The following is a 20,197-nucleotide window of genomic DNA, read 5'->3' as shown; positions in this document are numbered from 1 at the left end:
TTCATTGAAAGGTAACGAGGTCATTAATAGTTAGGCGGATGGCTTGATCTTACACTGTAAATGTATCTGACACGAAGTCTTCCTATCTCTCAAGGATTGTATTAAGATTGAAAAAAAAAAGCTAAGCGGCCTCTTATTGCTATCAATTACCAATATTCTCGGAATTTCGCCGGGCATATTCGTAACGTAACGATCCCTTTTAATTATTGAATTGTGTGCTCGAGAGCCATCAAAGTGTCAGAGGAGGTTTGCCGACCTGGCGGTGAAGGAAACATGCTATTCATTTCAAAGTTGGTTTTGAAGGATCTGTCAAGTTTTGAGGTTGCCTTTCATCTCCGCCAGATTTTGGTGTTGCAGTGTTTGGGTTCTGTTACAAGTTCTGAGTATTAAACAGACGGTCGGCCAGTCAAAGGAGCGATATTTGTAAGTTTAAACAGCATTTATTCATCCGCATACTTTAATGTTCTTGTTGTGTACATGTCGAGTATTTCATACTAACTGTGTATTTTATACTGTGATGTTTTGGAAGTTTGGCAGGGGCGTATTGATTTGAAAGTCTTCCTTTGTCTTTCTGTAAACGTTTTTTATAGTTAAATTTGGGCAAAACAACCACCAGAGGAAATCACCTGGTTTTGATCGCCGAAGCCTATAAAAAGCGCCATCCTCAAAGGCAAAGTGACAAAGTGACACATTATTGACTGAGTTAAAGTCTGCTTAAGATTTTTGGCATCTACATTCATTTGATTGGGACAATGTCAAAACCTCCATTGAGTAGGACCACAAACTCGGCCCAATCCACGACTCCACCAGCTGCCGCTGAGCCAGGTCCCGATTGGCCCGTAGCGAAAAAGCTTTGGGGAATTGCTTGGGAGTTCCATTGGGCTGGACTGGGGACTCTCTTCGGTATATTAGCCGTACGCTCTTTCCTCGTTCTAGCGCAAGTTCGAACCAGACAGGGATTTGGCCGAAAGCCCTTGTTTATAGCCATAAACTCTTTGCTTTTTACTTTAGGTGCAACGAGAGCCTTGTTTTTATTTCTTGACCCTTACTCCTCAGCAGAAAATGGGATTGAAATCCCACCCTGGATATCAACATTAGTTTTTGGCATAACCTATCCCTGTTTGACATCTTCCTTCTGTTTGATTCACTTGGCTTTTATTGAAGTGGCAAAGATCCAGCTTGGATCTAAAAGGCTCCAAGATGTTCGCTTTTTAGGTGGTATCATTGGAATTCACTTTGCCATCGTAATAACTGCAGAAACAACAACTGCCCTCAAACCCGATTTTGCATCGTTGCTGATCATATGCCAATCATTCTTCATCCTCTGGGGCCTTATACTGTCTGCGAGCTTTATCTACAGTGGTTTGAAAGTCATCAATCAAGCTTCGAGAGTACAAAAACAAATCGAGAGCATCGAACTTGGAAATAGCACAATCAGAAGAACATCTAAAAGACCAAGGAAAACATCAAAAGTTGCTAAAGTAACTCTTGTAACCAGTGTTTTGGGATTTGTTTGTTGTGGACTGCAGATTTATTCAATGTTCGGTGTTTATGGATTGTATAGTAAAGTTGTTAATCCGTCTCCTTGGCCATGGTGGGTGTTTCAAACGTGTTTTCGGTTGGTTGAATTCGTTATGGCTTGTACACTAGCCTACAGTGTGACGCAACCTGTGAAACCCGGAAACATGGCCAAAAACTGAGAATATAAACTGGTATAAAGTGACCAAACGTAAACTTTGGAGGGTGCTTCAATTTTCACGTTCTTAATTATTTCACTAACAGTGAATTGGATCTTTCAGCTGGCTCCAAAAACATCAAACTGTGATAACTTTGATTACATGAATTCTCAGTTCTACCCCATAACTACAATTTAAGAGTCGTTGTACAAAGCTTTTGTCTCAGCACCAAAAAGTTATGTTACAAACCAAGTAAGAACTTGAATAAATTAATAACTTTTTTTTACCTTTTCTTGCCTCTTGACCCTAATGCTGTTTCTTAATATCTAAAGAAAATATCTCCGATAACGCTTGACATCTGACTGTATGCTGCTCAATTTAGTAACATGGGTTAATTTTTGCAATCGGTTAAGTTTAGCGAGTAAAGATGTACAATACCTGAGTGTACCGAGAGTTAAACCACTGTATTTTGAGACCTGGGCGCCTGCGCACATGTTGGACTAAACCCCAATGAGCTCTCACACTGCCCTACAAACTTGTTTATTGACGAGCAGAGGATGATTAAGCGTGAATTGTTATAGTGTGCGAAAAAAAAGCACCTTAAAGTTTAAAACTAGTAGTATGGTTATAATGAATGAAATTTCTTATTTCAAAACACATTTATGACGAGTGAGAGGGCTAATATGCAGTAGACAAACAGATACAGCAGTGGACGTGACAAAATTACCTGAGATAACACCAAGATTCTTAGTCAGGCACAACCGTGTGTATACAATTCCTAGTATATTCACGACTAAGAGACGAGAATGGGTGTGCAGCTCGAACTATGGAGCCCGAGTGTTTTTAACACTCAGGCCGTCCAAATAACATACAAAGCTCAACATCATAACTAAAGAGTGGTATACAAATATTCCTTAAATAAAGTCACTCAGGCTAAACTATCCACGTGCGCCGCCTCATACGAAAACCCAAAAACCCAATGGGAAAAAATTGGGAACGTATTCCCCAACCGATGCAGTCGCACAACCTCTGGGGGTTAAAGGTAAAAAATCAATCGATAGATGAATAAAGTAAGATATAAAAATAAAAGTTGATAGTTCGAAATACATTTTATGTGCACGGCACAAAACATATCATCTTATTAAAGTGGCGTGAAGAATTTCAGAAGAAGTTCAGTATTTAGCATGCCATGAGCAGGTGAATTCAGCGGATCCCATAAAGCTATACAACAAGGACATTGTTTATTCACTTATTGTTTGGTTTAATATGTCGCCGCCTCTTACCTTAGCCATCCTTTTTCAGTCGGCATATTTTAATTCAGTGTTTGAGATAGAGTCCGCTGGGTTCAAGCACATGAAAGTCACAGTCTTTGGATTTTCTTTGTAGTTTTGTATTTTTTTTGGTCACGTTCTTTTTACAGATTCAGTCAAAACCCCACGAAATCGCACCATAAAACAGAAAACAAACAAATGTGAACAAGCAATATTAAGTCTTGCTTTGCATACCTAGTATATATAAACACTAATGTTGTCAAACGAACGATTTACCACATCCAGAACAGATAAAGCACGTTTCAGACGAAGGTGGTCGACCAATTTAACGGTGCAGTTAACGCGCGCAAAGTTAAATAATGGGCGACGTTCACAGTCTGTTTCTACAATGCCGAGCTCACTGCACTAACAACTGACAATTTACCTGTTCACGAACCTCTGGTCGCAGATAGCGAACCAGGCCCATCCTACTGGCAAGAGGCGAAGCAACTGTTGGGACTTGCATGGGAGTTCCACTGGGCTGGGTTTGGTTTCCTACTGTGCGTTTTAGCGGTGCGCTCTGTCTTTGTTTTAGCGCAAATTCAAGCGAGAAAGGGTTTTGGACGAAGGCCATTTTTTTTAGGCGTAAAGATTTTGCTTGCTATTTTAGGAACAACGCGCGCATTGTTCTTATTTTTTGATCCCTACTCGTCTGGAGAAAATGCATGCCGGGTGTTCTGAATACCCAGGTGGCTTTCAAGACTTGTTTACGGTATAGCCTTTCCTTCTTTGACGCCTTCGTTTTGTTTGATCCATCTGGCTTTCCTGGACGTCACCAAGATTAAACTAGGGTCTAAAAAGCTTCAAAGTGCACGCTTTGTTGGTGGTGTTATAATATCTCATTTCGCTCTGGAAATAATGGCGGCAGTTGCAAGTGGCCTCAAACAGGGGCACCCAACGAGAATATAGTTCAAAACCACTTCAACATAGCATTTTTAAACGTATTTTAGTTTAAGCATATTTTTATCTCCTAAAGATTTTTCATCTGCTCGGATTTCCTAGTCTAGTGATTCGAAAATTATGGGAACCAAAACTTACATTTTCAAAAATTTCAGCCAGAAAAAATGCTCCCGAAAATTGTAGGTAACCATTTTAGGGTAAAAATCCGTTAAAAATGGGCAGTTGTCTATTTTTTACATGTTCGAAGATCCTAGGAGAGGCATACAAGCAAGAAATTTTGCAAAACATGTTCAGAAAATTCTAGATCTCAAATCGTCTTCCGGAACAGATATTTTCCGAAAATTGTCGTTGGGTACCCCTGCTTAAACCAATTCTAGCGCCGTCCCAGATCTTTTGTGAGGCTTTCTTCATTATCTGGGGTCTCTATTGTCAGCGAGTTTCATTTACAGTGGATTGAAACTCATTCATCGCGATGGGAATGTACAGAAGCAACTGGAAGCTATCGTAATCGGACAAAGTACTTCAAGGACGGATGGACGGTGAGGCAGAGAAAGAACCTGGAAAGTGGCAAAAATTACGATTGCAACAAGTATTCTGGGTTTTTTGTTGCTGTGGACTCCAGCGTTATTTAATGTTCGGCGTTTACAATTTCTATAGTCATGTATAGTAAAGTTAAAACTCCGTCTCCTTGGCCATGGTGGTTTTTCCTTACAGGTTTCCGGTTGTTTGAATTCTGTATGGCTCGTACAATAGCCTACAGCGTGACGCAAAGGCCGCGAAACATGAACAACGAGGGACATACATAGACGCTGTTAGACTGTTATTGTCAGTTCATTGAAAGATTGAAAGGAAAATTTGACTCACGTTCAGCTAGGCCACGATTGAACTGGTCGGGCTGTAATTTTAAGTGAATTAGATGGTTCTCTCTTTCATTATAAAGCACCGAAATTTAATATTTAAAAACCCAGCCGAAAGCAAGACCGTCTTACCTTTAGGCTTAAGGGGTTCACGACGCTTAAATTTAGGTGAATTTATCACTGCGGAAACAAATCCAAAGGCACCCGATAGCAGAGATGATTTTTGCAATGACCTTTAAAAAAAGCATTTTCTAATTAGCGTCTCTAAGTTACAAGTCGCAAGCAAAGGTAATCTCTTTAAGCAAACGCCCTGACCTTGACTTAAGCGAACAACGAAGTATACAGTCCCTAAAATCAAAATGCATGTCCAAAATATTGGAAGCAACGTTAAGCTTTTCCACTGAGTGGAGATCTGAACGGCAACCAAGAGCTATTTTCCAAACATATGTATTCATTCTTACAGTCATTTACCAGTCTTAAATTATTACAAAGAATAACTGACACATGATTAAAGAAACTCTGAAGAAACCAGGCCTTTTGACAAAAGGTCGTATTAAATGCACCCTACTAGCCATCGCCGTGCAAATATCTTCCAGTCTCTTTCTCTCCGATATATTTAGGCTGAATCTTAAGTTTCTCCATTGAAATCAAAAAGTTCAGTTGTGATTGTATTCAACATACTACTCGGCTCACGTGTCAAGTCATGTGTAATCTAACGGCAGCAATTTTGCTACCCAGCCGTAACCAGTAACCTCCGGTCCATGTACAGTGCGGAAGTCTAAACTGTAGCTGCTGAGTGGAGCTGGAGAATTTTTATGATCATGTAGGTTTGATCCAACATCAGCTAAAAAGTGGCATGAAATGTGAATTTTCCAATTCAAACAAGTTCATATTTATAAACGACGGCGCAATATTCAGTTTTTTAATTTTAGTTGAAGTTGTCCTCTTGACTGATATAGTTAGGTATCGCCCGTCTCTGTCACAGACCGCTCAGGAAAACAGATTTTTAAAGGTTTCTTTTCTTTTTTTGCCCAAAAAAAGTTGTCTCAGGTTTCCGTTAAAGAATAGTTGGAAGTTGGAAGTTGGAAGTTGGAAGTTAGAAGTTGGAAGTCGGAAGTCGGAAGTTGGAAGACCCTTCTCGGCTTTCGTAGTTTTGAGCAAGATATGACATGGCTCATGTACATATTGTAGTCCAAATTTATCCTTGGTTTTAAGTTTTTTCTTTGTTTCATAAACTCATTATCTTACGTAACCTTGGCACTCAAACAAAGGAAAAACCCATTTAAGTCAGGGATAATTTAATTGATCCACAACATACATTCCTGCATAGGCCTTTCACTTAAAGCAAGCATTGCCCCCGAGAAAGTGGAACGGCTTCCCGCCGGCACGAAAACAGCTCGGTTATGCTGATGGCGGAGTAAATAATACAGAACATGCTAGTATTATCATGGCACGTTCTCCTGGTGTGTCCGTGTCTGAACGTAAGCAATAGCTTCAACACTGAGCTGCCGGGCGTTTCCGGGTCATGTCACGGTTTGCTTCTGGCCTTTTTTATCCTTGAAAAGTGGTTTAAATGAAGACGATAATTACTCATACTCTATTTATAACACCTATTTTGTATCACTATAAAGCGACACTAAAAGATGAAGTGGTACCGCCAGTGCTAAGTTTGATGGCTTGAGTTAAGTGCACCAGAGAGTTGACTTGCCATCTCTTGAAGATTGTATTTTGATTATTAATAAGGACAGTGATAGAAAGAAGCATTAATTGTAAGTGGCTGAGCATTCATTTTTCTTTAACTACTTGCTGTATTTGTTGCGTGTCGAGTATTTGATTATAGTTTTAGCACTGAATACAACTAATTATGTATGTATCTTGATATCTTTCATGATGTGGACGTTTGAAGGGAAGGCATTGATTTGAAGGTTTTTCTAAAAACTTTTTTGTAGTTAAAACTGGACAAAGAATCGTCAGTGAACACTCAGGAAAGTGAACGGGATAGATTTGATCGAAAAAGCCTAAAAGTGATCGACTTCTTGCAAAGTTTCAAAAATCATTCTTCTCAATATAACAGATTATTGACGGACTTGATTTCATTGCAGATAATGATGAACTGTCATTAAATAAAACGACAAACTCTACCCAATCCACGACAACACCGCCAGCCGCTACCTGGTTTTGATCGCCGAAGCCTATAAAAAGCGCCATCCTCACAGGCAGAAGTGACAAAGTGACACATTATTGACTGAGTTAAAATCTGCTAAAGATTTTTGGCATCTAGTTCATTTGATTGGGACAATGTCAAATCCATTGGGTACGATCACAAACTCGACCCAATCCACGACTCCACCAGCTGCCGCCGAGCCAGGTCCCGATTGGCCTGTAGCGAAAAAGCTTTGGGGATTTGCTTGGGAATTCCATTGGGCTGGACTGGGAACTCTCTTCAGTGTCTTAGCAGTACGCTGTTTCCTTGTTCTACTGCAAGTTCGAACCAGACAGGGATTTGGTCGAAAGCCCTTGTTTATAGCCATAAACTCTTTGCTTTTTACTTTAGGTGCAACGAGAGCCTTGTTTTTATTTCTTGACCCTTACTCCTCAGCAGAAAATGGGATTGAAATCCCACCCTGGATATCAATATTGGTTTTTGGCATAACCTATCCTTGTTTGACATCTTCCTTCTGTTTGATTCACTTGGCTTTTATTGAAGTGGCAAAGATCCAGCTTGGATCTAAAAGGCTCCAAGATGTTCGCTTTTTAGGTGGTATCATTGGAATTCACTTTGCCATCGTAATAACTGCAGGAACAACAATTGCCCTCAAACCCGATTCTGCATCGTTATTGCTGATCATATGCCAATTATTCTTCATCCTCTGGGGCCTTATACTGTCTGCGAGCTTTATCTACAGTGGTTTGAAAGTCATCAATCAAGCTTCGAGAGTACAAAAACAAATCGAGAGAATCGAACTTGTACATAGCACAATCAGAAGAACATCTAAAAGACCAAGGAAAACATCAAAAGTTGCTAAAGTAACTCTTGTAACCAGTGTTTTGGGATTTGTTTGTTGTGGACTGCAGATTTATTCAATGTTCGGTGTTTATGGATTGTATAGTAAAGTTGTTAATCCGTCTCCTTGGCCCTGGTGGGTATTTCAAACGTGTTTTCGGTTGGTTGAATTCGTTATGGCTTGTACACTAGCCTACAGTGTGACGCAGCCTGTGAAACCCAGAAACATGGCCAAAAACTGAGAATATAAACTGGTATAAAGTGACCAAACGTAAACTTTGGAGGGTGCTTCAATTTTCACGTTCTTAGTTATTTCACTAAGGTGAAATGGATCCTTCAGCCGGCTCCCAAAACATCAAACTGTGATAACTTTGATTGCATGTATTCTCAGGTCTACCCCATAACTACAATTTAAGAGTCACTGTACAAAGCTTTTGTCTCAGCACCAAAAAGTTAAGTTACAAACCAAGCAAAAGCTTGAATAAATTAATAACTTTTTTTAACTTTTCTTGCCTCTTGACCCTAATTGTGAATCTAAATATGAAAGAGAATATCTCCAATAACGCTTGATATCTGACTGTATGCTGCTCAATTTAGCAACTGCTATCACCGAGCCCGTCCGTAACAAGGTGCAGATTTACTTCCCGAACATTTATCATTTTCATAGGGCATGGCGCAACATGGGTTAATTTTTGCAATCAGTTAAGTTTAGCAAGTAAAGATGTACAATGCCTGAGTACGCCAAGAGTTAAGCCATGTTTTTAGAGATCTGGGAGTCTACGCGTAAGTTGGACTAAACCCCAATGAGCTCTCACACTACCCAGCAAACTTGTTTATTGACGAGCAGAGCATGATTAAGCGTGAATTGTTATCTTGTGCGGAAGAAAAACGCACCTTAAAGTTAAAAACTATTCACAGTAGATGATTATAATGAATGAAATTTCTTATTTCAAACCACATTTATGACGAGCGTGTGGGCTAATATGCAATAGACAAACAGATACAGCAGTGGACGTGACAAAATTACCTGAGATAACACCAAGATGCTTAGTCAGGCACAACATGTGTATACAATTTATGTACACACAAAACATTTAACAATTAATGAATGAGGCTAAGCATTGCTTATGAAGAATTGTGGAGATCGAGGAGGGTGTTATCTGTCGAGGCCGTAGGCCGAGGCGGATGACACCCTCCGAGATCTCCATAATTCTTCATATGATACGAAAGCCGAATTCGATAATTGTTTTACTATTCATTCAAAATAATTCCTAGTTCAAAAACATGGCTAAAACATGCTTACCTCCATCGACCCATCGATGTTAAGTTCATCTTCGATAGTGTACGTTTAGGGGTTGTTTAGCTCCGCAAATATTCTCCACATAGCAGATGTCGCCCTTCGAGTTGTCTTCTTACTGTTCTTGCCATATTTTTTTTTAGCTATTTTCGCCTAGTTCTTACTCTTGAAACGAGTGAAATGTCCATCATTTTTCAAGTTCACAACGAAAACAACTCAACCTCGTCCTAAGGTCTTCTTTGTTAACGGTGCATTAACCTGCAAGAACGCTGCATTTTTGACGTCATTTCCTCACTAAACACAAAATTCTTCCAAATTTGGTCGTCAGAAACTGGCTATGATGAATTAAATGTGTGCTTTTAGCCAATCAGAATCGGGGAAATATTTTGAATAAATAATAAATCATCTTATTGAACTGGCGTGAAGAATTTCAGAAGAAGTTCAGTATTTAGCATGCCATGCGCAGGTGAATTCAGCGGATCCCATAAAGCTATATAACAAGGGCATTGTTTATTCACTTATTGTTTGGTTTAATATGTCGCCGTCTCTTACCTTAGCCATCCTTTTTCAGTCCGCACATTAATTCAGTGTTTGAGATAGAGTCCGCTCGGCTCAAGCGCATGAAAATCATAGTTTGTGGATCTTCTTTGTAGTTTTCTGTTTTTTTTTGGTCACGTTCTTTTTACAGATTCAGTCAAAACCCCACGAAATCGCACCATAAAACAGAAAACAAACAAATGTGAACAAGCAATATTTAGTCTTGCTTTGAATACCCAGTATATATAAACACTAAAATTGTCAAACGAACGATTTACCACATCCAGAACAGATAAAGCACGTTTCAGACGAGGGTGGTCGACCAATTTAAAAGCGCAGTTAACGCTCGCAAAGTTAAATAACGGGCGACGTTGACAGTCTGTTTCTACAATGCCGAGCTCACTAACAACTGACAATTTACCTGTTCACGAACCTCTGGTCGCAGATAGCGAACCAGGCCCATCCTACTGGCAAGAGGCGAAGCAACTGTTAGGACTTGCATGGGGGATCCACTGGGCTGGGTTTGGTTTCCTCCTGTGCGTTTTAGCGGTGCGCTCTGTCTTTGTTTTAGCGCAAATTCAAGCGAGAAAGGCCATTTTTTTTAGGCGTAAAGATTTTGCTTGCTATTTTAGGAACAACGCGTGCATTGTTCTTATTTGCTGATCCCTACTCGTCTGGAGAAAATGGTGTTTCAAGACTTGTTTACAGTATAGCCTTTCCTTCTTTGACGTCTTCGTTTTGTTTGATCCATCTGGCTTTCCTGGACGTCACCAAGATTAAACTAGGGTCTAAAAAGCTTCAAAGTGCACGCCTTGTTAGTGGTGTTATAATATCGCATTTCGCTCTGGAAATAATGGCGGCAGTTGCAAATGCAAACTCTGGCGAAACCAGGCCTTTTGACAAAAGGTCGTATTAAATGCACCGTCTTTGCCATCGTCGTGCAAATATCTTCCAGTCTCTTTCTCTCCGATATATTTAGGCTGAATCTTTTGTTTCTCCATTGAAAACAAAAAGTTCAGTTGTGAATTGTATTCAACATACTACTCGGCTCACGTGTCAAGTCATGTGTAATCTAACGGCAGCAATTTTGCCAGCCATCCGTAACCTGTAACCTCCGGTCCATTGTACAGTGCGGAAGTCTAAACTGTAGCTGCTGAGTGGAGCTAGAGTATTTTTATGATCATGTAGGTTTAATCCAACATCAGCTATAAGTGGCATGAAATGTGAATTTTCCAATTCAAACAAGTTCATATTTATAAACGACGGCGTAATATTCAGTTTTTAATTTTATTTGAAGTTGTCCTCTTGACTGATATAGTTAAGTATCGCCCGTCTCTGTCACAGACCGCTCAGGAAAACAGATTTTTAAAGGTTTCTTTTTTTTTTTGAACAAAAAAAGTTGTCTCAGGTTTCCGTTAAAGAATAGTTGGAAGTTGGAAGTCGGAAGCTGGAAGACACATCTCGGCTTTCGTAGTTTTGAGCAGGATATGACATGACTCATGTACATATTGTAGTTTAAATTTATCCTTGGTTTTAATTTTTTTCTTTGTTTCATAAACTTATTATCTTACGTCACCTTGGCACTCAAACAAAGGAGAAACCCATTTAAACCAGGGACAAACTGATTGATCCACAACATACATTCCTGCATAGGCCTTTCACTTAAAGGAGCGGGACATTGGGGGGTACTCAATATCGCAATACCGTAAGAAAAATTGGCAAATACCTAAATACCTTGTTGAAAATCGATAGGAAATACCGATACCGCAATTATGATCGTTCACGCTTACTTAAAGTTGTAGCAATCTCGCGTGTCTGTTTATTTCAAGCATGTATGCACCAGCAATCAACCTCAGCGATTGCGAAAAAACGTGAGAAGACCTCAAATTGATCGGTACAACCATCTAAAAATCTCGGTCGTTAGATAATCTTGGATTCCCTACCAGTTTTTAAAAAAAAAATATTGACCTGCTTTAGACAGGAAAGCGAAAGTGAACAGTACCGTAAATTACCGTGAAGGGTCTTCTTTTATCGAATACCGTTACCCAAAAGGATGAAAAACCGCATACCGCAGGGCAAGATGATACCGCACTACCGCAAATTAAAATCAAAATCACCGAAATACCGCTTGAAAAAAAGCTTAATACCGCAATACCGTAAACCCCCATGTCCCCTTCTTAAAGCAAGCATTGCCCCCGAGAAAGTGGAACGGCTTCCCGCCGGCACGAAAACAGCTCGGTTATGCTGATGGCGGAGTAAATAATACAGAACATGCTAGTATTATCATGGCACGTTCTCCTGGTGTTCCTGTTTTCAGCAGTACTAGTTTTCTATTCATTCGTGTGTGAACGTAAGCAAAGAGCTTCAGCACTGAGCTGCCGGGTGTTTCCGGGTTCATGTCAGTTTGCTTCTGGCCTTTGTTATCCTTGAAAAGTGGTTTGAATGAAGACGATAATTACTCAAACTCTATTTATAACACCTATTTTGTATCACTATAAAGCGACACTGAAAGATGAAGTGGTACCGCCAGTGCTAAGTTTGATGGCTTGAGTTAAGTTTACCAGAGAGTTGACTTGCCATCTCTTGAGGATTGTATTTTGATTATTAATAAGGACAGTGATAGAAGGAAGCATTATTTGTAAGTGGCTGAGCATTCATTTATCTTTAACTACTTGCTGTATTTGTTGCGTGTCGAGTATTTGATTATAGTTTTAGCACTGAATACAACTAATTATGTATGTATCATGATATCTGTGATTCTGTGGACGTTAGTAAGGAAGGCGTTGATTTGAAGGTTTTTCTAAAACCTTTTTGTAGTTAAAACTGGACAAAAGAATCGTCAGTGAACACTCAGGGCAGTGAACGTAATACATTTGATCGAAAAAGCCTAAAAGTGATCGCCGTCTTCCAAAGTTTCAAAAATCATTTTTCTTAATATAACACATTATTGACGGACTTGATTTAATTGCAGATAATGTTTAACTGTCAATTAAATAGAACGACAAACTCTACTCAATCCACGACAAGACCACCAGCTGCTGAGCCAGTTCCTGATTGGAGTAAAGCGAGAGAGTATTGGAATATCGCTTGGGAGTTCCATTGGGCTGGACTGGGGACTCTCTTCAGTGTCTTAGCAGTGCGTTCTTTTCTCGTTCTAGCGCAAGTTCGAACCAGGCAGGGATTTGGCCGAAAACCCTTGTTTATAGCCATAAACCTTTTGCTTTTTATTTTGGGAGCAACGCGAGCTTTGTTTCTCTTTCTTGACCCATACTCGTCGGCGACCAATAATATTGAAATCCCAGGCTGGATATCGACTTTGGTTTTCGACTTAGCCTATCCTTGTTTGACATCTTCGTTCTGCTTGATTCACTTGGCTTTTATTGAAGTGGCAAGGATACAGGTTGGGCCCAATAAGCTCCACGATCTACGCTTTCTAGGTAGTATCATTGCAATTCACTTTGCAATCATCATAATTGTAGACACAACAACTGCCATCAAACCCGATTTCTTGCCATTACTTCCGCTTGTTTGCCAGTTATTTTTCATCCTCTGGAGCCTTCTATTGTCCGCAAGCTTTATCTACAGCGGTTTGAAAGTCATTCGTCAAGCTATAGTAGTTCAACAGCAACTCGAAAGCATCGAACTTGGAAACAGCGCCAGAAGAGCAATTCAGCAAAGACCAAAAAAAACATCAAAAGTTGCTAAAGTCACTCTCGCAACAAGTGTTTTGGCATTTGTTTGTTGTGGACTTCAAATATATTCATTGATCGTTGTCTATGGAATGCATGGTAAAAACGGCTGTCCGCCTTCTCCTTGGCCATGGCTGGTGTTTCAAACGTGTTTTCGGTTGGTTGAATTCTGTATGGCTTGTACAATAGCCTACAGTGTGATGCAACCTTCGGAGCCGCAAAACATGGACAATGGCGGAGACAATAGACGTTGACAGTGTGTTACTATCCGTGGTCCACCTGACAAATTCTTACTCCTGCAGTTAAAGGCGCAGACAGTAGACTTGTCGAGGGATACTTTTGGGTGGACTAGATAGCATTTGAATTAAAGCAGCAAGTTTTAATATTTTTTGAAAACCGTATAACAGGGGTTAACACTGGTAGGATTACGACAGAATACAGGTAAATTTATTACTAATTAAAAGCAAATTTGGACTGCATTTGTCTTCCTTGATTTCCTTTATTCAAATCTCAAAGATTAAACAAAGCACTCGATAGCAGAGATAACTTTTCCAATGACATCACGGGATCAACTTTCCAATTAGCGTCTCTGAAGCGTCTCTAAAAGTCTCAAAGAAAGTAATTACTTTGACTGACAACAGACATCTCAGACAATACACATGATAACCAATTAATCTTACTTCCGAGCGATTTGCTTGTGATTTGAGGCAGTGGAAATTGCGTCGATATTCTGACTAGCTGATATACTTTCAATTCTAAGCCGTTCCCTAACTAAGCCTGTTAGCGAGAGATTTCAACTTTTCCTCAACTATTCAGTTGTGATAAAACGCGGAAATTTCAGTTAATTCAGTGGTTAATTATACTGCTAATTATTCATTCGACGACCAAAACGCTTAAGGAAAAAGACAGAACTAACAGTCGAAATAAACGCCACGATCTATATCTTAAATGACTTGCTGTTGATGAGATGTAAGATCGCAGTTGAAAATAAACTTTATTCATTGCGTGTTTATCTCTCGATCCGATATTGCCGGACTGGATGCTTCCGCCCAAATAGAAATAAGGAACAAGGGACGGAACAAGGGATGAGCAATATCGTACATCGGGAAGTAGAAATTTTCATGACTGTTATAATAGAAGTTTTTTAATTGGGAATCTTTCAGTCACCCTTAACACCATTCAAGATCAACATTCAAAGCCATTCAAGACTCAGAAGACTATAGCTCGCTGGTTTGGACGTGAGGTAATTCGCCTAGCAATTTAGATTTTTTAAATTGACATTTTAAGAACCACGGACACTACCCTAACGGAGCTTCGTTTTCTAGGTCGTTGCGTGCAGGTGACCTCTGATCTCGGATCCATTAAAAAACCATTAACTGATTTCTATTTCTCTTTCTACTGTGCCAAATCGAATTGTTCATTGATCGGCCTGTAATAGGGGAGGTTTTGAAATCACAGCTTTTCCGTGAAAATTTGAAGTTTAGTTTCAGCGAAATGTTATTTCACTATCCTGGCCAGTTTTGGGTGTAATGACATTCTTACAAATAGAACGCCATTTGCTAAGGAAACAAAAAAAAATACGGTCTTTAAACTGTTGTTTTGCTTGAAAAGTACCGTAAGCGATATGTCTGATTAATGTTTTGGCTTGTTTTAGATTTGCCTTTTAAATTATCTGGACACTTAACGAAGAAATATTTGCTAAACGACTCATAAATGACAACTGAAAACAAAGTGACATCATATTGGCATTAATCTTACCATTTGCCATCAGGCCTATTAGATTTAGTCAGCGAGTCTTGAAGTGCGGTATTTCTCATTTGTGGTGCAAGTTTACACCACCGACCAGGCGATAACTAGGTTGTTTTATAACCTCGAGGGCTTTGCAAAACGTTATAGAAACCGACGAGGAAACGTCTGGAATAATATTTGTGTCTGCGGTAAGCTTACTTCCTTACGTAATCGGATTTGTTCAAATTTAAATGCTTTACTATTTTTTGCACAATCGACCCTAGGTTCGTCTTTCAAATCCTGACTGCAACTGCAAATCAAGGAATTCGTACCGCATGGTTAGGGTTTATATTTGTGCTTTTCTATAATTTACAACAAGTGACAGCACCATGTTATATCGTTTGTGAAAAGCGCAGTAACCACAAAGGACTGCAAAGGACCGCAAACGCATATGCCGAAAAACGTAGGATCTATAAAGACCTGATCAGCAAAAATGACAAGTAGACATATTTAGTCGTATTAAATTCTGCAAGCAGAATACTGCAATGCTGATCGTAGTTGCTATCCCATTAATGGACAGTTTTCTATAAAGCATAAAAAAGAAAGAAATGGAACAGTTCTTCTTCCATCAGAACGTAAAAAAGAGGCTGGAATCATTGGGTAACATTGTAAATTTTTTCTTTATCTGACTTGAACTTGCCAGCCAGAAAACCGAGTTCGTCGTAGTTCAAATACGGTTAACCATCATGGTAACGGAAATTAAAATAAATTGCACCTTATCATAACGAACTCAGGGTGAAATACTCATTCATTTAATGGATAGGTGTAATTTGATATTCTTTCAGGTTTTTGCATGTGTTAGTGGTAATTAAAGAAACTTCGGAATCGAACTTTGCTGCATCAGAAGAAATACGCGCATCAAATAAGTGCAGATAATTTCGCCCAGGTTTTCATCGCATGTTGTGATAAGACGATTGTCCCCGAGGATTCAGTCTTTCGTCTACGTTGGCAGTACGTAATTAAAATGGCCAAAGAAAGAAACCACAAATAACACATTACAAAATCACAGCAGTTTTTAGATGGATGGCCAAGCACTCAATCTAGGATCCTTGCAAACAGTCTGCTTATTATAAATTATTTCGAGAAAAAAGCGTTAAAAACTAACTTCAAAATGACTCTGTTCTCACGGTCCCTAACGCTGTTTTTTCAGTTGTGTAACAGTGCGTAATTCAAAGGGTGGAGGGGAAAATGCCTTAAAAATAGACAAGAAAATCACTAGGACTGAGCTGGAGCTATTTCTAATGAATTTTTGTGAACATTTTGCAAGAAAGGCCTAGACAGGCTATAAAAAAGGCAAATTCATAAGTAATTTACTCTTTTTCTAAATTATTTGCAATTCGCATATTTATTTTTGGCAAAAAAGGATTGATGTTAGAACAAAATTCTAATCTATTACAATCTAATCTCAAGGTGAAAAACTCCAACTGTCTTTTGTATACAAAAGACTAACGAACTTCTTTTGGTTGTCTAGGTGACAAACGACAGCTGAACTTACCTTGTATTTGTTCTCGCTATAATCACGTTAAAACGTATTATTTTATTTCATTTTATTATTTTCATCGTGAGATTTCCACCCTCGACTTGATCTCTCTTAGGACAGAAATACTGTTTGATTTGGGAAACTTTTCACTCGAAGAAAGGATAAAAGAGTGACGCTTAACTATTAGCAATTTGAGTTTTAGCATCTGCCTCTTTTAAAGGCGTGGGCGCACTGAAACGTTTTTCAATAATTTAAAACACAACAGAGTTTTTCCTTCTTAGAGAGGGCCAAATTTGTTTTCAGGAAATTCTCCTATCGCTCACTCAAGATTGCAACAAGATAACCTTCAAAATATAGGGGGAAGTGAGCATTTTGTGACCTATTGAATGACTCTCTTTTGAACTTCTACTGCATTTAAAGAGGCAAGTATATTGGTATTTTATGTGATATTGTAAATATTATCATCTTTGCTAAAAGCGCTACAGGCAGTGATCTGCTAAATGCGTAAGCAAGTCAGCAGGAGAACATTAACAGGTTTTGAAAAAAAAAATTGTCATAATGGACTAAACACATAATTTAATTTTTCTAGTCTAGCAAATTTTACGTTCGGTCGTGGGTAGTAATTTTTCCTGTGCAATGCACCTTTAATTCGGTAAATATCAACTGGCATTGTTACAATGCAGTTACAGTTGGTAAACTAATAAATATGAAAAAGTATCAGTACATCACGTTTTCGGTTGGAGATTTACTATTATGCATCATGCCAGTGAGAAAATCTCAATATTTGCTTTGGCACTCCTTTATACAAGTTTAGCTGCGGTAATTTTGTCCGAATCATTCACTTTGACACTGCATTTCCCGACTGCAAAATGTTTGATTCCTTGAGGAAAGGGTTCCGCTGAGTCATTTTTTGTTCCCGCGTGAGTGCCTTATTCGCTATTTACACTGGCAATACTCCAATCCATTTCCTCTGTTCCATCTCATTATCTTCACGTGACGGTAGAAAAATAAATATATGTTCCATGCGTGCACTGGTCAGGTGTCATTAATTGTTAAGGAACTGAATCGTGGCAGGTAAGTCTGAAACTGACTCAAAATAGAAACGTAACCTGATATTCTTTCTTCTTTCCCTTGACCCAATTTAACCTAACGTTAAATTACAATGATTTAGCCCTTTCAGTGGTGTGCATTAAGCGGAGTTAATAACTGGTAACTCTATTTTCGCTTGTCTTGATCATCCGCTTGATTTATACGACCGTTCCAATTTTAAGTTCTCTTCATGGACAATTTATATGAAGTTTTGATTTTCCATTTTTTCATTTTGTTTTTGGGAGAAATTCCCATATGAGTGGCGAAACACCTCTAAGACATGCCATTTCTGTAAGTCATACCGCAAATAGTGGATGATGCAGATTAGCAGATTGCCTACTGCAATCAGTCAAATCGCTTACTTTATATAATATGTTAGTAGAATGTCATTTCCATCCTCCCACTTGGCATTTGCACGTATTATTCACGAGTGTTGAAATTTTACCTAACGTTAACCGGCAAATTTTTTGATGAATCGAAAGGCAGCCTTAAAATAAATCAGGGACTTCTATTAAGGCGAAAAGTCATAAATGGTTGCAGGGTATGTTCTTCGGTCCCAAAAATGGAAAACAGCGGAACCGCAGGGTAGAATATGCAGTTTGAGTGAAGTTGCAGTTTAATTATTCACACTTAATATAAAGCTTATATTGAGCAGATAGGCATAAAATAACAAAAGTACAAAAGATAGAGGTAAATGGTTTGAGGGAAGTGTGCATGGGTTAGAGAAGGAGCATAGGCTTCGAGCTAACCACCGCTATATGAATCGAAATATGTGGCGTAGAGTTGCCATGGCAGCTATATGGAGTTGTGGTATACATGTTACTTTTGAGAGTCTAACAGAATTCACTTGTATTGTTTTTAGAACTGGTAGTAGCTGAGTGTTGTTATGCTAATAGAAATCTCCGAGCTCATATTTTGGTTATGGGATGCTTAAATACAGCTAAGCTGGGAAGATGTTTGAATCCTTCATGTATAGTTTTTTCACGGTCCTTTAGATTATTAGATGAGTAACAGGTGATGTGATCAGAATGATTTGGGGATATACTGAGCGTTTTCCACGCGTTTACATTTATGCAGCGTAGATTTTCGATTGAGCGTTGATGCGGCCAGTTCTCGCTATCTTCTGTTTTGTATCACTTGTCTGTGTTATGAGTTTATCTTCGCGCAGAAGAATTAAATCCAAGACGAGTCCTACATTTCCTAAGTGCAGGCATTTTCACCGAGTAAGATCATTTGGATTTTTTGGGGAAATTGGCTTATTTTATCTTAAATTACATGTTTAACCTACAGAAAAATGATGCAGAGTTCAGAGGACATGTCAAAGGTATCAAGCATTCCAACTGACTTGCCCACCGAAGCTTTAGCCGAACCGGGCCCTGATTGGCCAATCGCGAAGAAAATCTGGGGATTCGCATGGCAACTGCACTGGATTGGCTTCGGTATTCTCTTCGGCTTTCTGGCAGTTCACTGTCTGGTTGCTATAGTGATGGTAAATATCAGGAAGGGATTTTGCCGTAAACCTTTGTTTCTTGCGATCAACTCCCTTCTTTTCGTCCTTGGGACTACGAGAGCGGTATACATGCTGTTGGATCCATACGAGTCCAGAGAAAATGGTGTTAAGGATCCAGAATGGCTGACGCTGCTACTTTTTGGCATTGCCTTTCCGTGTTTAACCTCAGCGTTTTGTTTGATTCACCTGGCGTTTCTGGAGGTCACCAAGATTAAAATTGGCCCAAGCAGGTTGCAGAATGTCAAGTTTTTGTCTGCAATCATTATAGTCCATTTTGTTATCGTCTTCACCGCGGAATCTACAGCATCAATCAAGCCTGAACTAGACGCCCTCTTGATCGTTTGCCAGTCTTTTTTTATTCTCTGGGGTTTGCTTCTTTCTGGCAGTTTCATTTACAGTGGATGCAAAGTGATAAAGCAAGTAGATACAGTTCACGAGCAGCTCAAAGCCATTGAGAAAAACGAGCGCCTACGAGTTAAACCGAAAAAAAAGTCTTCCACAACCAAAGTTGCCAAAGTTACTCTTGCCAGCAGTTTCCTGGGGTTCGCTGTGTGCGGTTTGCACTTCTACTCCATGATTGGCGTGTATGGTATGTACAGCAAAGAAGTTCATCCCTCGCCTTGGCCATGGTTGGCTTTTCAATCGTTCTTTCGTCTCGTGGAGCTTGCCATGGCGTGCACCATTGTCTACAGTGTGATGCAGCCAGCGGAACGAGGAAAGAACTCCAAAAGAATCCTGTCGACCAGCGTGGGAGATGGAAAGCCTGTACCATCGTCTGGTTTTTCAACTTCACATTTCTAGGCAGAGGAGGCTTTGGAAGGCAGCGTGGCCGAGTGGTCAGCGCGTCGTACTTGCAATCCGGCGGTCCCGGGTTCGAGTCCCGCTCTGACCACTTGCTGGATTTGTTCTCGTCGTTCCGAGTTCAAATCCTCGGCCACGCTTGTAAATAGACTGCCAGTTGGGGTTTTTTAAAAATCCTGTTATGTTGTATTTGAGTTATGTGTTTTCTAAGTATTTACTGATTGTAAAGCGCTTTGGATCACTAAGAGAAAGGCGCTTT

At 39.5% G+C, this 20,197-nt stretch overlaps 4 protein-coding genes across 4 annotated transcripts; all 4 read left to right on the top strand.

Annotated features, from left to right (window-relative positions):
• The first annotated feature begins 604 nt into the window (after positions 1-604).
• On the top strand, positions 605-1,727 carry LOC140926486 (proline-rich transmembrane protein 4-like). Its single transcript, XM_073376219.1, has one exon. It carries the CDS (start codon positions 753-755, stop codon positions 1,698-1,700), a length of 948 nt encoding a protein of 315 aa, XP_073232320.1. The 5' UTR covers positions 605-752; the 3' UTR covers positions 1,701-1,727.
• Positions 1,728-6,375: 4,648 nt separating this feature from the next.
• On the top strand, positions 6,376-8,317 carry LOC140927376 (proline-rich transmembrane protein 4-like). Its single transcript, XM_073377013.1, has 2 exons — positions 6,376-6,512; positions 6,846-8,317. Exon 2 carries the CDS (start codon positions 7,042-7,044, stop codon positions 7,987-7,989), a length of 948 nt encoding a protein of 315 aa, XP_073233114.1. The 5' UTR covers positions 6,376-6,512; positions 6,846-7,041; the 3' UTR covers positions 7,990-8,317.
• A 3,702-nt stretch (positions 8,318-12,019) lies between these two features.
• Positions 12,020-14,111, top strand: LOC140926485 (proline-rich transmembrane protein 4-like). Its single transcript, XM_073376218.1, has 2 exons — positions 12,020-12,219; positions 12,553-14,111. The coding sequence occupies exon 2, from the start codon at positions 12,556-12,558 to the stop codon at positions 13,522-13,524; it is 969 nt and encodes a 322-aa protein (XP_073232319.1). The 5' UTR covers positions 12,020-12,219; positions 12,553-12,555; the 3' UTR covers positions 13,525-14,111.
• Positions 14,112-18,921: 4,810 nt separating this feature from the next.
• LOC140929180 (proline-rich transmembrane protein 4-like) lies at positions 18,922-19,938 on the top strand. The gene has a single exon (XM_073379046.1). It carries the CDS (start codon positions 18,922-18,924, stop codon positions 19,936-19,938), a length of 1,017 nt encoding a protein of 338 aa, XP_073235147.1.
• Positions 19,939-20,197: the final 259 nt, after the last annotated feature.

The sequence above is a fragment of the Porites lutea genome, chromosome 2 (genome assembly GCF_958299795.1).
Source record: "Porites lutea chromosome 2, jaPorLute2.1, whole genome shotgun sequence".
NCBI classification, from domain to species: domain Eukaryota; kingdom Metazoa; phylum Cnidaria; class Anthozoa; order Scleractinia; family Poritidae; genus Porites; species Porites lutea.
Note: the sequence above shows the minus strand (reverse complement) of the source record. Positions and strands in the feature narration are given on the sequence as shown.

Excerpts from the sequence above, each read along its gene's own strand:
- LOC140926486 (XM_073376219.1), top strand. The coding sequence starts at position 753 with ATGTCAAAACCTCCATTGAGTAGGACCACAAACTCGGCCCAATCCACG.
- LOC140927376 (XM_073377013.1), top strand. The coding sequence starts at position 7,042 with ATGTCAAATCCATTGGGTACGATCACAAACTCGACCCAATCCACGACT.
- LOC140926485 (XM_073376218.1), top strand. The coding sequence starts at position 12,556 with ATGTTTAACTGTCAATTAAATAGAACGACAAACTCTACTCAATCCACG.
- LOC140929180 (XM_073379046.1), top strand. The coding sequence starts at position 18,922 with ATGATGCAGAGTTCAGAGGACATGTCAAAGGTATCAAGCATTCCAACT.